Source organism: Phyllostomus hastatus, unplaced genomic scaffold, assembly GCF_019186645.2.
Source record: "Phyllostomus hastatus isolate PE091 unplaced genomic scaffold, TTU_PhHast_1.1 phas_scaffold_501, whole genome shotgun sequence".
In the NCBI taxonomy this organism is placed as follows: Eukaryota; Metazoa; Chordata; class Mammalia; order Chiroptera; family Phyllostomidae; genus Phyllostomus; species Phyllostomus hastatus.
In genome coordinates, this window is record NW_025334033.1 from 53,582,628 (window position 1) to 53,599,258 (window position 16,631).

The following is a 16,631-nucleotide window of genomic DNA, read 5'->3' on the forward strand; positions in this document are numbered from 1 at the left end:
AGGTTCCTCTAATATCTCCTCCAGATAAGATCGTTGGCCTCCTAATTGGTTTCTCTGTTTCCTGATGAAGTCCTTTCAAAACCAGTTCCCATACCATCTAGAACATGGACTTTATCCCATTACTCCCTCAGTGTAAAATCTCTCAGTGGCCCCCAAGACCTCCTTAGCTTAGCCCCCAGGATCTTTGGAACTGATTTTTCCCCAAACTTGAATTTTTAGCTGCACTTTTCCCACTCATTCTTCCCTCCCACCTACCCTGCATTCTGTCCATGTGGAATTTCTTATTCCTTCCTGAACACCCCATGATCTTTCACATCTCTCTGTCTGTGTTCCTGCCTTTCTCTCTGCTGGCATAGCTCTCCTATGGCTGGGTCCAGCAAAACCACTCGTTTTTTGAAGTGCAGCTCAGAAGCCCTCTTCTCGCTCTCAACTAGTTGTTGCTTCAGCTTTAGTGCTCACATAACACTTGTGTATATCTTTATTCAAGCACCTGTCATCACTTCCCCTTATGGCTGTTGATGGTGTGTCTATCTCCCCTCACTCCCTGACCTTTGTCTGGGATCTCTGGTACTTCAGGGCCTTATCCGGTGCCTGATAAGTAGCAGGTGTTTATTGGAGGTTTGTTGAGTGAATGACTGAGAGTTGTAGGAATGAAATAGAGATGGTGACCTCTTGGCTCCCTCTGGATCCCCTCTCTCAGGCACTCACTTTTCTGTATGTATAAAAAGAATTCCCTGGTGCACAATAACAAAAGCCAAGCCTGGCTTGGCAGATAGATGGAGTCATAAGGTATGTTTAAAAAGAGATATATGGCACAGGGTGATGGGGCTGACCAAGAAAGAGCTGAGAAGTCATTCGGGCCAGTTGCTAGGATCCAAAGGGGGACAATTGAGAGATTTGGGGAGAAGCGTTCTTGTGACCCAAAACTGACCACCAGTGAGGGCAAATGGCCCTCCCTGGATTCCACAGAACCATTCATGGGATGAGCCCTCACTGAAGCTATTTTGAAATTTCATTCTTCTAGAGTTGTTTCCTTCCCTAAGCCCTGTAAACAAATAAAGACACTTCTTTGGGGAAAAAAAGACAGTTTTGTTACCTTTCAAGCACAGCACATTTTAAAAAGCTAAGATATAAAGAGGTACTAATAAGTAAAATGGGGAAATTAATGTAAAATTACAGGTTGGATTAGTCCTGATTGTGTAATAATATATCATAAACAAAAGATCATAACCATTCCAAAATTTATTCACTGAGCCCTGAAGTTGAAGCAATGTTGATATAATACTTAATTTTTTCAGATTTGAGTTTGAAAAAGATACTGATTTTTAATTTTAAAAACTTCAAAATATTTTTACTGTTAAGTAAAACCTAGAACTTTATAGAGAAAGATGTAACTGGAACTTTCTACCCTTTGAGGATAATGAAAACTGCATTTGAATGATTGCAAATTCTGGATTAGCAGCCCTAGTAGAAAAGAATTGTTGTTATGTAATAACTCATTGTTTGTTATAGGGCAGAGTCTGGCATAGGTAGGTCCATTGTGTGCCATCCAAATACATTTAATTACTGAAAGATGAGCCCATAGGTTTCATTTCATATGCCTATTATAGTTAATGGGTGGTGGGAAGATTCATGTATTTATTGTCCTTACCTAACAGACCCCAGAAATAGTCGTATAATGCTAATCAGTGTGACATAATGATAGAAACATGGGACTTATTGTTGAAATGCCTGAATTTAAGATTCACTCACATCACTTGCTGGTTCTGTGACCCCGAACAAACCATGTTCTCCCTCTCTGAGCTTCAGTTTTTTCATATGTAAAAGAGTTGAAAAAAAATTGACACCTTGCTTGTTGTTATGAAGGTTAGATGAGAGAGTATTTTATAAACTCTGAAGTGCTCTGCACACATTAATGCCTACTATTTTCCATGAGGCTTATGAGATCATTGCTGTATGGACTTAGTACCTGTTTGCTCTGTGCATGTGATTTATGACAGTGTCCATGAGAATTGCTTGTTTCACATTCTTTCCTCACTGTGCACAGTACCCCGGGCTCTCACCAGGGTTCCGTCTTTCTAGTTCTCTGCAGTGACATCCTTTAGAACAGGCAGTTATACTGAGACTGATGAGGTTGGACCACGTCGTGGGGTTCATAGGCTTGGGGGTTCCATGTGAAGTGCTCATAGTATATCCGAAGCTAAGGACTTGGACTTTCTTCCCTTAGCTGCCCCAGGATTGGGGTCAAGGATCTCCTAAAGCTAAGCCTTGACCAGGATAAATGGGAAGACTCCGTTCTGTTCTACATATCTCTCCCTTTAGGAGGCATGCTCAGGCATGTTCATGCTCTCATGGCAAAGGAAGCAGAGCGAGCAAGAAGAAAATGTAGAAGTAGTTTCCAAGCCTGTGCTGGTGTCATTTTTGCTAACATCCCACTTGGCCAACACAAGTCACACATCTGGGTACAGCCATGTTTGATTGCAAAGGGCATAGAAACAGGGGGCGGTGAATTGATACTCTCAAACTGTACAACATGATGGAAGTGATCTCTAAGATCATGATCTAAACAGGAGAACAGAGAAACAGCAATGATGGTGATGGTAATGGCTAACATGTATCAAATATTAATAATCATCAGGGGCTCTCCATGTACTTCCCCCTCCTTGAACCCTCACAACAAGCCTTTGCTGTAAGTGCTAGTGTTTCCCCTCCTATTTTACAAATGGGAACACTGAGGTTCAGAGGGGTTCAGTAACTGCCAAAGGTGACAGCTCGTAAGTGGGAGAGCTGGGGCAAGAATCGAGGCCTCCCTAGCTCTTCACCAAATCCCAGAGCCTGAGGGCAGGGACAGTCCTTGAAATTTATTGGAGAGAAGCTTAATACAAATATTAGGCAACCCCATTTCTTGCAAAGGGTGCTAAACTCAAGGAATATGTGCCTACCATGGGTATTTACTGATGCTAGGACCTGTGAGAGATGCAGTGGTCATAAGACTCAGTCTTGAGCTAGTATGAATGAAGTCAAATCTGCCTAAGAAAAGTTTGCATAAATGACAGTTCCTTTGTGGATTTTTGAGGAGGAAGTAGGAGATTTTAGGGATAGTCCCTCACATGTTAGTTGGTATGGTGCAGTGGTTTTGAAGCTGTGTTCTTTGGGGCTGTAGAGTTTTTGGTGATAAAATCTCGAGCACTATTGTAGAAGTTAAGGTGGGGAGACAAGGGGGATGTCACCTCCTGCTTGTTCAGGACACTTTTGCTTTTAACTGTTATATTTTGGGGTTTGGTGCATGATTTCTTCTTTTTTTTTTGGAGGAAATGAGGGTCTCAGCAAGAAAGGAAAACTCAGCCTAAGAAAGGAAACTCAGCCTAGGAAAGGAAAAATTTTTCTTATGGTAAGATCCCTGGTAAAGGGACCCAGTATATGGGGTTACTTCCGCTACTGCCCAATTGTGCAATCTTGGATGTTTGCTTGACAGTCCCCAGGGTTCTTCCTTTCTCCCTCATCTATAGAATGAGGAGTTTGAACAGGTAGTCTTCCCTGTCTTCATCTCTGTTAGTCTTTACCTTCAAGAGGGCAACTTGCCTGTTACACTGTCAGGATAGAAATTCAAGAACTGGTCAGTCAATGATTTGACCCAGAAGTCTCTCCCTTGGATTTTTTGAATTTCCATATGCTTCCTTACCTTAGTACAGTCAGCAAACATTTCTCTGTGACTGATTCTGTGCCAGGGATCATACCCAGTTTCCTTCAAGTGCATGAGCTGCTCATACTTGCCCTGGTCTGGGAGAGTCCCAAGAGCTTCCCCTAGCTGTCTTCTTGCCACCAGTTTCCTTTCTTCTCTTTCTTCTTCATGTGTTTATGCCTCTCTGCAGGACAGAGTATGAGGGCTAATAACAATCTTTACTCTGCATGGTTGGCAGTGGGAGCAATGGTCAGTGGGGATCTGGAGGTGTTGCAACAGATGTAGTGATTGGGTCATTGTGCCCTGCCCAACCTTCCTCAGCCACTGACAGGGATGGCCATGTGATCAAAGGAATTTTATAATTTATATCTCTTTCCTCTGGCCAACTCCCTTTTTCAGATGGTGACTTTCTGAGCCAACATCAGAGCTAAGTTTTGATTGTTTGGTGGCAGTACCTGCATCTTCTATTCTCAGTTCTTAGGTAACATAAGATTGTGAAGATGTAGACAGGCACATTTTCTGCACAAAGTAGAGAAGGCTAGAGAGTGCTAACTGGTACCCCAAAGCTATTTTCGATAGGGGAGACCCTGGAGAGAGAGAGGGTATAAAACATGAGAAAGTTTGGGGAAAGGCATTCTAGGCAGTGGGAACAGCATGTGCAAAGGCTCTGAGGTTGACTGCATGTGGCAAGTTCTGAAAACACCCAGGGGGTGGCATGTCTGGGGCCCAGTGAACAAGGAGATGAGAGGTAGTAGATGAGATTGGAGAGACAGCGAGGGGCCAGATTATCTATACCACAGATCTTGTAGACCCCAGGATGAATTTTGGATTTCATTCTGAGTGTGTAGAGAAATCATGGAAGAGTTATGAATAAGGGAGTAATAATTTGTGTAGAAAATATCCATAAGTGACAAAGGTGGAAACAAGAAGACCTGTTAGGATGCTAGTATGTAGTCCAGGGTAGGAAGAAACACTGTGTAGTTAAATGGATCAGAAGCTCACCCCTATGAGGTCCTGGGTCACTGGGTCAAGCCTGGAATATCCTGCCAAAGAGTCAGGGAAAACTGGGGAACCTGCAGGTGCAGAGGGGAGATAGCAGGTTGTGGGGTGGTGAGTGGTAGAGCATAGCATGGACTTTGAAGCCAGACCTAGTTCTGCCTCTTATTGATTGTGTGACTTTGGGGAAATTATTTCTCTCTAGGGGACCTCAGTTTACTCATGTGTAATAGTTGCTACTTCTCAGAGTTTTTGCAAAGATTTAGTGTCTTCAGGTGTAAGATACTTAGAGTAGTGCCTTGCACAGAATGTGATTGAATGCTTGCTATGGCTGCTGCTGTTATTGTTTTAAGAGTATGTGTTGGAACAACTGTGTAAATAGCCTTAGCAGTGGCTTTCCGAAATCACTGCAACTGGCCTTGGTCCTGAATGCACAGATTAGCCCTGCCTCCTTCTGAAAGGCTGCCCTTAGCCTGCTCCGGACCCCAGGCCCAGCCCTTATCACCGAAGTAATCCTTCCTAAAGACAGTCTTCCCTGTTCCTGCTCCCTGTCTTCATGTTCAATACCCTCAGCCATCACATTACACTACAGGAGCCATGTTCTGCACCATATACCTCCAAGGTGCACCCCACAGATGGGGCTGTGCCAGACCTTGCATTTACCCTGTGGTGAAGCTGGAGGCTGTCTGGTCTGGGTCTACAATCTCAAGTCTGTCCAGAACCTCTGCCATTCCATTTTGCTCTCTCCCTACCGGCTCTGGCACCACTTGCTTCGTTAATAGGGAATTTGTCAAGTAATGGGAATAATTAGCACAGTGGGGGCCTACTGTGCTCTGGAAAGAGAACAGAAAGAGCCATCCCACAGTCCCAGACATGATTGCTGGGCAGGCTTATTTTCTCTTGTCTGCGCCTCTCTCCCATCTCTTGTATGTGTTTGATTTTTTTCTCTTTGTGTAGAGAGAGTTGGCTAGGAGAAAAGACCCGTAAATTACACTCTTGCTGGGCTGGTGCTGTGAAAGCTGGATAAGATTGTCTTCGTGGACTGGATAATTTCCCTCTCCCCCTTCCTCCTTTGGGGGTGGGAGATCTGCTGAGCAGCTAGTTGATTTTACCCTCCCTTTTTCTTCCACATTTTCTCTCTCTCCCCAACCCCCCTCTCCCCTTCTCCCCATCATCCCCTCATGTAAAGAACTCACTGACTCTCAATTGAAACCTTTTTAATAGTCCCAAGAGGCTAGGATCTTGAAGGGTGATTATCTTCATTATAAATTATTAACTCTCCCAGCAACCAGATGGCTTCCCAACCCGTGGCTTGGAACTCTGGGCTGGGGCTGCCTGCTGGCTGGGAGGAGAGGGGATGGGAAAAGGGAGGAAGCTAAATGGCGAATAACCACAGTTTATTGGGTTCCTGGCTACACCTGGAATGCTGAAAAGCTGGTCAGTACCTTGCAAAGCCTGAGTCCTATGGTCTGCACGGAAGTTTGTTGTTTTTGGATTTTGTCTGCTAGACAACTCAGGGTTCCCTTGGGGATGGAGTACAAGTGGTAGGCAGGAAAGAGACTAATGTCAAGAGAGTTGCTTTTGATAACTACCTTAAAGGATTGTCATTCATGGTACAAAGGCATGATTATTACCTTACACTGTACAGTCTTTTACTTGCTCAGATACTCAAAACATTGTATTCATTGTTCTCCCCAGTTTGTGAGAGAAGACTTAAAACTTTAGTAGACTACAGAGTTTTCCATAAGGTCACTTGTGAGAGCCCAGTTCTGACTCCCAGTCCTGTAGTCTACCCCCTACACCAGACTTCTTTTTCCTACTTGCCTATGCCCTATTTATCCTTCAAGTTTTCATGTAGGCCCCCTTCTCTGAGGAGTCTTCCCTGACCACACAGGGAAGGCTGGACTTCCCTGGACTCTGCTGGAGTCTGTTGGACTCTGGACTGCTCGACTCTGTTGCTTTCCAGGCATAGACCTATTTAGTACTGGACATACAATGGCAAAGGGTGTTGCCAGTGATGGGCAAGCCCACTTCATCTGGAGGTCGTCTGCATGCAAGAGAGAGACATAAATGCGCCTCTTAGACTTCTCATTTACTAGGCATATTCTCTCCTTAAGGGCCTATGGTATCTCTCTTCCAGACCTCTGCAGAGACTACTTGTGCTGCTGCTGAGTTGCCTACATAAGCCCAAACATGCTGGTACCTCCAAAGGTTTGTCATATAAAGAGATACAGGTGTGACTCTCAACATTGTCTGTGTAATTGGGATGGCATTTAAAAGATGTCCAACTAACCAGGTTACTTTCCCTGAGCAGGCCAGATGAGACACCAACTTCAGCCATGCTGCTAGGACATTAAGGTCAACAGTAGTAACAGTAGCAACTTTGGTGGCTCTAGTTTCCTTGGTACTTATCCGTGATCAGCACTGTTCTAAGGGCTTTATCTTGTCCTAAGTGCCTCACTATGGTAACTCATTAATAGCATCTCCATTTTACAGATGATGCAACTGAGGCATAGAGAGGATAAATGACTTGCTCAAGGTCACACAGTATGTGGCACATCTGGAAATTGAACCTAGGAAGTCTAGCTCCAGGGCCCATGCCTTTAACCTCCACAAAAGGGGCACTTATCTCAACGCCAGTGTTCTACTTGGATCCTACAGACTGACCCATTCTCAGCAGAACCTGACTCTCACTTTTGGTCTACTTCCTTATTTTGGCTAATGTCTTTCTTCTTCACCAGCATGGAAATGCCTTGCAGGATTTGAGCTATTTTATTTTTAATCTTTGTATCTATACCGTGAGTGCTCCATTGTTTTAAAAAAAAGTTAACAAAAATACTTCCTTTCAATTTATTGTCCTCCAGCTTACTTACTCCTCTCTCAAAGAATGGGTCTCAGAATAAAAATCTAATGACCAAATTGACACAAAACATTATCTCTCTTTTCCTATATTTTAATTAATGTAGTCTAAAATTGAATATTCTGTCTCTCTCTCTCTCTGATTCTTTAATTCTTGTTTGCTATAGTTACAAATTATACCTTCCATCCTTGCTTGTTTATTTTGGAAAATAGGATGTAGAGCTTTCTACTTATATCCACCAAGTTTGGTCTTGTTAGATATAGGCTGTAGTTTAAGCCAACTTTGGCCTCTTGGGATCCCACAGCATTATCCCATATGCTCACTAACTCCCAGTGTTAGTTTGTCTATAAACGTGATCAGTTCTGTCCAAGCTCTGTCGTTTTCATTCAAGTTCTTGGTGAATATGAGGAATGGAACAGAGCCTGACTTTATACCAGGGACTCCCTTCCAAGGGGTCCACCACCTTTTTTGAATGCTGTGCTTAGCCAGTGACAAGTCTTCTTGGTTCTGTCCCCCACATATTCCTCATATCATGAGAAAATTTTCCAAAAGATTGACTGACATTCATATATGTTATAACTCCTGTGTGTCCCTGCTTAAATAGATTAGTATTCTGGATGGAAGGCAATTTATGTTATTATGACAGGGATACTTCTTAGTTCTTATGGAAAACTTAGTTCTTAGAGAAAGTGTTATAGTTCGAGATTTAGAAAAATCTCTTTGTTACTCTCCCCATCTCTGTCTTCTAATCAGCACAACAAAAGCTTCAGAAGTCCTTCTCTATATGCTCATTTGACAGACTGGAATTGAGGTCCTTGGAGGCTGTCTCCCTTCCCTTTCTTGAAGGGGAAGGGACAGTGAACTGAGGGTAAGCTTGGTGGCTGAGGCACCTTCAAGACCAGAGGTAGTTTGATAGCTTTCAGGGGAAGAAGAGAAGAGAGAAGGAGGGGTGGTACTCTTAAGCATGAAAAAAATTGTGAAAGAGAGAACTGGGGTATGGAGTGGACTGGGAAGAGAGGATAGTGAACTCCCAGCTCATATTTTCCTAGAGGAGAGATTGGCTTTGCCTTGAAGTATAACATACATATAGAGCAGTACGTGCGTCACAAGTGTAAGCTTAACCAGTGCATTTTCACAAATTGAGCACAATGCACAACGTCACCCAGATCAAGAAGCAGAGCTGCTTTACCCCCTTATCCTCTACTAGGGGTGTCCAACCCACAGCCCACAGGCCACACGCAGCCCAGGATAGCTATGGATTCAGCCCAACACAAAATTATAAATTTACTTAAAACCTTTTTTTTTGCTCATTAGTTTTCATTAGTGGTCGTATATTTAATCTATGGCCCAAGACAACTCTTCTTCTTCCATTGTGGTGCAGAGATACCAAAAGGTTGGACACCCCTGCATTGTTAACTCCCCCAAAGTCAGCCACTATTCTGATATTTAAAAGCATAGAACAATTTTGCCTCTTTCTGTTCCTTATATAAATGGAACATACACAGTAGGTACTCTTATGTAAGATTCATCTATGGTGTTGTTGGGACATAAAAACCAATCATTCTCAGTGCTATGTAGCATTTTGTATGAATAGATTACAATTTATCCATTCCAGTGCAGATGGATATTGGATTATTTTCTAGGCTTTGGCTATTGTGAATAGCATTGTTATAAACATTCTTGTGCATGTCTTCATTTGGACATACGTTAAGTATTTCCATTGGTATACACCTAGGAAGGCAATTGCGGAGTTAAGGGGTAAAGACATGGTAGCTCATGTCTTTAGTAGCATTCAACTTTGGTAGCTACTGCCATGTGTTTCCCCAAAAGTAGTACCTCTGTACATTTTAAAATTTAATAAAGCTAAAAGCTACCCTATGAGGTAAGTATTATCATTCCCATGTTTTTGGAAAATAAACAAAGGCTCAGAGAGCTGCCCAAGGCTGTTGCTGTAGGAAAGAGTCTGGATTTAAATCCAGCTCCACCTGATGTCAAAGTCCATGCTCTTCACCATTACTCTAAGCTGCTTTCATCCTTGGAAAGAATTCATGCCTTCACTTCCCTCATTACCTGCAGTAGAACCTCTGCTATTGCGTTAAGGTAGAGAAGACTGAATATGTGAGGCTGTGCTATTGAGTAGTATCAGAAGAACTATAGTTTAGTTGATGGAATACATCTTTGAGGCTGCTATGCAAGAGCAAACCTTCATCTCTCTCCAAAGCACCTAGAGAAAGAGCATGCCCACATCCTTTGCCCTAGGGCATAAACATTGGGGGTATAGAGAATTTGTGGTGTGGGTGAGACATCTGGCACATGTTTTAGGTGCCAGGAAGTTCTGGTAGGTATGGGTGGTTACGTAAGAGGAAAGCTTCTGTTGATGTGTCAATGACAATGTTTTTGAAGATCTAGTATCAGTCAGGACTCTTGGTCACAACCCAACTCAAACTTGCGTAAGCAAAAAAAAAAAAGGTCCATGTAATAGAAGTCCCAGGATCCATTGGGCTTCAGGCCTGGCTACATCTAGGTGCTAAAACATCTCTCTACCTCTTGGCTTTGTTTTCTTGTTTGGCTTCATTCTTAGACAGGATCATCCTGCATAATAATGATGGTACTGGTCATGAACTCTGGAATTATAATAGTTTGACAACAGGCTAAGTAGAGAGGCCCTTCTCCCAATAATTCCAGCAAAAGTTCCAGAGTTAACTGTAATGGGACTCAGCTTGGGTGACAGGCCCCTTCCTGAACTAATCACGATGGCAGCAGATTGGAATGTGTGAAGTGGCTAAAGAATCTGGGTTTGGTATGAACCCCACCTGAATGACCTCAACTGTGGTTTCTGGTGAAAATCGTTTTACCTTCTAAGTGGAGTGAGGGGTGTGGTGAAGGGGGGGGCTACAGCAAAGCTCTAGAGGAAAAGCGGGCAAGTGCAGTCAGGGAACGGTAGCAGACCAGCAAGGGCTAGGCATGAGGAGAGTCGCCGTCATGCCTTCAGCACCTACCCTGGTTCTAGACACAGGCCTGACTGTCTCCGGGGTCTGTCTCAAGGGAGCAGAAGAACTGGAGTGAGGGGGCCATGCCTTGGTACATAGCCCACGTGTCAGAGTCCTGTTTGCCCCCCGCCCCCACCTCCTAAGTAGCCGGATAGTGAGACATTTGCAAAGATGTTAACCCCACATAAAAAGCATGCCGTTCAATAATTATGTAAATTAGCTGGCAATTAGATAATGTCACTCACTTTTCCTCTCCTGCTAGATTTCCACACAACAGATAACTGTTTTTGAGCTTCTGCCCCAGCTTGCACACTCTGTGCAGGCTCTGGGGCAAACACCTATACCCGCAGCTGCCTGGGCCCTTCTGTGGCTCAAGAGAGGGTGGCAGTTGGCTGACTGGGTGGGGAAGGTCCCCTGGTTCCCATTTTTCCATGTCTTGAGCCTTAGTGTGCCTGTTAGTGGACCAAAGAAGTCTAAAGGATAAATGCCTGGGGCTGTTGGCTTGAGCCTGTGATATTTAATGTAAGGTGAGCTTCAGCTTTTGGCCACTTTGGCAATTTCCCAGAGGCCACTGGAATGTCCAAAAACCAAGAAATAAATGGAAGGGCTTTAGGAGATAATGTGGGTAGACCCTAGACTATCAAGTCCAGATAAACTCAATTCTGATGTCACTAGTTTTAAAATCAGATTCTACCTGGCCCACAATGCAGACAGGGGAACATTGGTACCTCCAATGCTGGGCTGGGCTAAAGGGAAGGGCTGTGAATCTGACAAAGAGAACCTCAGCAGGCAGCATAGCGTGGTTGCCGCAGAGCAGGCTGGTTAAATTCCCATGATTTTCCACACAGGGCAGTGGTCCTGGGCAGCTTAATTCTTAACAGATTGCTAGGCTTGTGCTACTTTGCCCTTTGGGGTCATCTAAGGTTGGCATCTGGAGAAGCCTGGGGGCTCAGGATTGCTGCCACTGTGTAAAGCAGGGTGAGGCCACTGCATGGAACAGAACTCAAATAATGCACAGGGATGCACTTCAGCTTCTGCTTTTACACTTCACTCTTTGTCCACATGTTTCCTGAGCTTCCACTCCCTGCCAGGGTCCTGTGGCAAGCACCATGGTGAAGCAGACCCTGCCCAGGATCTACCCATCGAGCTTCCCAAGCTGGGGCTCTTCATTGCTGTGCTTTGTGTCTCTAAAGTACACTTGCCCCCACTCCTTTTTGATGCCCTCAAGGGTGAGAATGGTTTCTTATTCTGCTTTGATACAGCAGTGGCTGCAAGGAATCAGAGCTCAATAGATCGAATTGAACATGCCATTTAATTTACGCAGATAAATAAATGACTTTCAGAGGCCCAGAGATGAGCTGATAGTATACAGCAGTCTCAGAAAGTTTCTGGGGCTGTTCATTTAGAGTGTCTCCCATGTCCCTGCTCATCCATAATACTGGGCTCTCTGTCTGAATGTCCTTGCTTCCCCGTGAGGGTTCCACTGGCTTTAGCCATCTGAGCCTGGGCTTTGCCTGTCAGCCAGGGGACGCTGGTCTAAATGGGCAGGATGGGGAGTGGAGAGGGAAGTGAAGCAGCCAGGACAGTGTCACTGTGAAGACCCTTTCCCAGAAAGTGAAAACTCTTTCTCACGCACCCTGGGCTCTATTACATACCACATGATTTTTACATTCCTGGCTTATCACTAATTCCAGGCTCAGGTACTCCTTGCAAGAGGCATGTTCTTTCTACTCACACCTGTCTTGCTTCCCCCTGGTCTAAATCAAATGCAAGACTTGGAAGAGGGGAAAGGGGAGGAGCTGTCCTCTGAACACATTTTCCAAAAGTGGACCCTTTTCAATAATTTATTTAAGGAAAATTTTATTTATACATAGATGTAGCAGTTATTGAGACCAGAAGGAGCCCTCTTTTCAGGACAAGGATTTCTCTCCCCCGGGATGTTGCCTTTTGCCTTGGTTGCATACCTCCCACTGCACAACGAGCACATTCTTGGAGACTGGGTCCTGTGTCATCATCTGGCCTCCTGACATTCACCTCTGGTCTTTCACTCACTCCATTCCAACAGCACCGGTCTTCAACGTACCAGCCCGCTCTGGTCTTAAGACCTTTGCCTGGAGTATTACTTCTGGAACATTCTTCTCTGATATTTACATGGCCAATTCCCTCACCCTCTTTCAAGGCTTTCTTTAAATCAAGTCTCCCCAAAGACTCTGATTTACGGTGTTTGCCTATTTCCATGGTGTGAATACTCCTAGCGTCGTTAGTTTCATGCTACCAAAGTGACATCAACCAGCTCAAACATTTCTGAAATTTTAACAGTTGGTTCTCACCAGCCCACATGAGTGGCACTTCCGTATCACTGCATCTATGTTCCAGTGAAGCATCTGTTGCACCACTGGTGGTGCCCACACCACATTTTGGGGCACAATGTGTGGACAAGACCTTTTACAGAACCTATTTCCTTATGATGGGTTCAATCAGTCTGTTGTTGATTGTTTTTTTTTTTTTAATTCAGTGGAAATAGGTGTTTGTTCCTTCTTAAGGAACAGCATTTTCCTCTTCAAAGCAGAGGTAATGACTAGCTTTGCTAATGTGGTCATCATAAAAATAGTGAACAGTAATGGTCTGACAGAGACCAGGATGAATTATCAAATATGCCAATTAACAAGCAGCAACTTGCTCAGCTCTTGGCAATTACACTCATTGCTCTCATGTGAACAGAAGAGTCTCCACATAGCTAGGGGGGCTGGGGTGTGCCTTCAGGAACCGATCACACATGGACTGGATGCTGGTGCCTTTCCATCCAGTATAGAATGCATGTAATATGCCCTGCACCTGTACCATTCCTTAACTATTCATTCGTTGTCCATTCTGCAGTTTCCATGAATTTTTGAAAAGTATTTGTGTTGTAATGTGCTGTCCCCCCCCTCCACAGACATACACACACTCACACATACATCATATATCAATAACTGTTCTTCTCATCCCTTCCTCTCTGGAAATAAGAAAGGTCCCTTCCTACTTCAGTGAACAGAAGACCTACGGTTCACTGGGCACCTACTATGTACACAGGCTCATGCTAGGATCTTCCTTGGAAAGAGGCTATTATTTTCTCTACTTTATGCAGGAGGAAATAGAAGCTTAAATAATTTTTTAAAATGTGCTTAAATTTCCATGTACAAGAACAAGTATTCAAACTCAGCCCTAAAGCACATATTTCAACCTTTCCCCTAACATTTAGTAAGAGATGAGGATTCTGTGCTCATTATTCACCTCCTAATTTATTTTCACTGATTTTTACAAATATTTCTTTCAAAAATTAAAGGTGGGAATCTGTCTTAGGCCACCTACATGCAAGCATAATCAAAGTTTAAAAAATCTAAAAATATCTTAGTCATTTTCATGTTTCTTAATAGGTAAATAAGTTAAAATTACGTGTATTTGAATGTATAAAATGTTAGCGCTTATCTTAAAAATAACTTTGGCTATGTGATCCTGTGATATGAATATGGTAAAAATATGCTGATAAGACTTTGTGGGGGGTGGGTTCTGCCACTTTTGCATATGTGAAGACTGAGTACATTATCAGGAGCTGAGCTCTGGGTCCTGCAGTGGCTCTGGAAGAACCCTGGGCCTCCATCCTGTTGGAAGCACCAAGTGCTGTAGGAATCACTAGAATAGCCTGGCTCACAGTCCGCACTCCATCAATATTTGTGAAATAGGATGCAGTGTTTTTCTGACACATGCCTTAATCTTCTTCTCTTCTCTCCTTCCTCCCCATCCCCAGTCCTCCCGCAGGTCTTTTTCTGGAATCCTGGGAAGCAGGTTATGGGCAGGACTGCCTCTGGCCCACACCATGAAGCCTGAGTCTGCTTCCGCTCTGCCCCGGGCCCTGCTCTGCGTGAGCACTCTGCTTCCAGCCGCCCTTCTCCCTGCAGCGCCCTGCTGCTAGGGGGTAAAACTTCAGGACTGGTCCTTGGCCCATTTCTACCTTTCACCTGGCTCACCTCGCTGCTCGCTCCTCCTCCATCACGGCACCCTGGACCCTAGCCCTGTCCCTGGCCTCCCTGGCTGGGGTGTTTCGGGGGCCAACGGGAGGAGTGCATTGCTGAAGGCTTTCATCCACCGGGCACCTTCTCCTCCTTGAATCAAGGCCTCCGGATCCACATGGATAGCTGAGATCTTTTCTTGGAGAAAGTCGCTTGGCTCCTCACGCCAGACCCTCGCCGACCCACCTGATTTTCCTCCTCTTCTGCTGCCCTGTCTTTTTCCTCTGCCTCTTTTGTGAATTTTTTGCTTGAGTGCCCACTTGGGGCTGTCCTCTTCACTTTCCTCCTTCTTCACCCTCTCGATAGTTGTGCTTGCAACTTCTTCCTCTGTGTGCTCTCTGTCCCCCCACCCATCTCCTCTGCCCCTCTCCCTTCTCTGCAAAGAGGGGTCATTCCCCGAGGGCTGTCCCCAGCTGTCTGATCCCTGGGGCTCGGTCCTGGCAGCCACGATGAGTTTCACCGTGCACTCAGTGTTCTTCACCCTGAAGGTTAGCGTGCTGCTGGGGTCCCTGCTGGGGCTCTGCCTGGGTCTCGAATTCATGGGCCTCCCCAACCAGTGGGCCCGCTACCTCCGCTGGGATGCCAGCACGCGCAGTGACCTGAGCTTCCAGTTCAAGACCAACGTCTCCACAGGGCTGCTCCTCTACCTGGACGATGGTGGCGTCTGCGACTTCCTCTGCCTCTCCCTGGTGGATGGCCGCGTGCAGCTCCGCCTCAGCATGGACTGTGCTGAGACTGCAGTGCTGTCCAACAAACAGGTGAATGACAGCAGCTGGCACTTCCTCATGGTGAGCCGTGACCACCTGCGTACGCTGCTGGTGCTGGATGGTGAGGGCCAGTCTGGGGAGCTACAGCCCCAGCGGCCCTACATGGATGTGGTCAGTGACTTGTTCCTGGGTGGAGTCCCCGCAGACATACGACCTTCTGCCCTGACCCTAGAGGGAGTACAGGCCATGCCTGGATTCAAGGGATTCATCCTGGATCTCAAGTACGGCAACTCAGAGCCTCGGCTTCTGGGGAGCCAGGGTGTCCAGTTGGATGCTGAGGGACCCTGCGGTGACCGTCCCTGTGAAAATGGTGGGATCTGCTTTCTCCTGGATGGCCATCCCACCTGTGACTGCTCTACCACCGGCTATGGTGGCAAGCTCTGCTCAGAAGGTAAGACCCTCTTCCCTATTCCTCTGTTCTTAGAACCCACCTAGGGGGTTGGGTGAAGACCAAGAGCTCTGATAGAAATCAGCTGTATCTTTAATGTGCACCTTTAGCTACATGGTAGATAATGGAGTCCTTTTCTGAAGGAGCTAGTAAAAATCCCTTGCTTGCTCTCAATGGAAAATCCATCAGCTCTCAGCAGAAAGAGAATCTTGGCTGCTCAATCATGGGCTTCTTACTCAAAGGGCTGGGTGGAATGACTGCAGTATTTGTGCCTGGCCCAGCTTACTCCCTCCATCACAGCACAGCTTAGCAGGATCAACACAGGGCAAGAAACCAGATAGAAATGGGCAAAGTGGTTATTTCTGTCCCTCCAGACCCCTTGAGAATTGGACCCTTGGGGAGGGAAGGGAAACTCCCTGTTACTTCCTCCTTATAATCCCCAGCAGAAGGAATGCCTATGCAAAGAACTAGGATGAATGGAGTGCAGGTCCATGCTTGACCCCACTGTAAACCCAGCCCTTCAGTTGTTCCCACATCTGCTGGGAGGCCTATAGAGGGTGGAGGAGGCATCTGGGGATGGACCGTCTGTCTTCCTCATTCTGGCACTAGGATTTTTCATATGGGGTTCTTCTTTCATGTCCTCTCCTCTCCATGTATGAGAATGGTACAGGAAAGCGCAGAAGATGACAGAACCCTTGTCCAGCCAAGCCACTGAAGGAGCCAGCAATACTCAGCATAGCTTTGGAGGAAGTCCCAAGTTCAACAACAACTTCCCAGGTAGAGGGAGGAAGGGGTTTGTGCCCAAGGGCATAGGCTGCCCTCACCTTATTCACCAAATTCTGACTGTTTGGGATTAGATCTGAGAAGTGGCCCAGACTTTACCTAAAATCCAGATTCCT

The 16,631-nt window shown here is 45.4% G+C and overlaps 1 protein-coding gene across 20 annotated transcripts in view; it reads left to right on the top strand.

Moving 5' to 3' along the window:
* The window catches only part of NRXN3 (neurexin 3), a 1,483,875-nt gene that overhangs the window by 49,240 nt on the left and 1,418,004 nt on the right, over positions 1-16,631 (top strand). For all 20 annotated transcript variants that reach the window (XR_006783762.1, XR_006783763.1, XM_045822497.1 and 17 more), the window contains exon 2: positions 14,316-15,735. Coding sequence is in view for 18 of the 20 variants with exons in the window: in XM_045822497.1 (XP_045678453.1) it covers positions 15,027-15,735 (709 nt within the window). In the remaining 2 variants the exon portion in view is untranslated. The remainder of the gene's footprint in view (positions 1-14,315; positions 15,736-16,631) is intronic.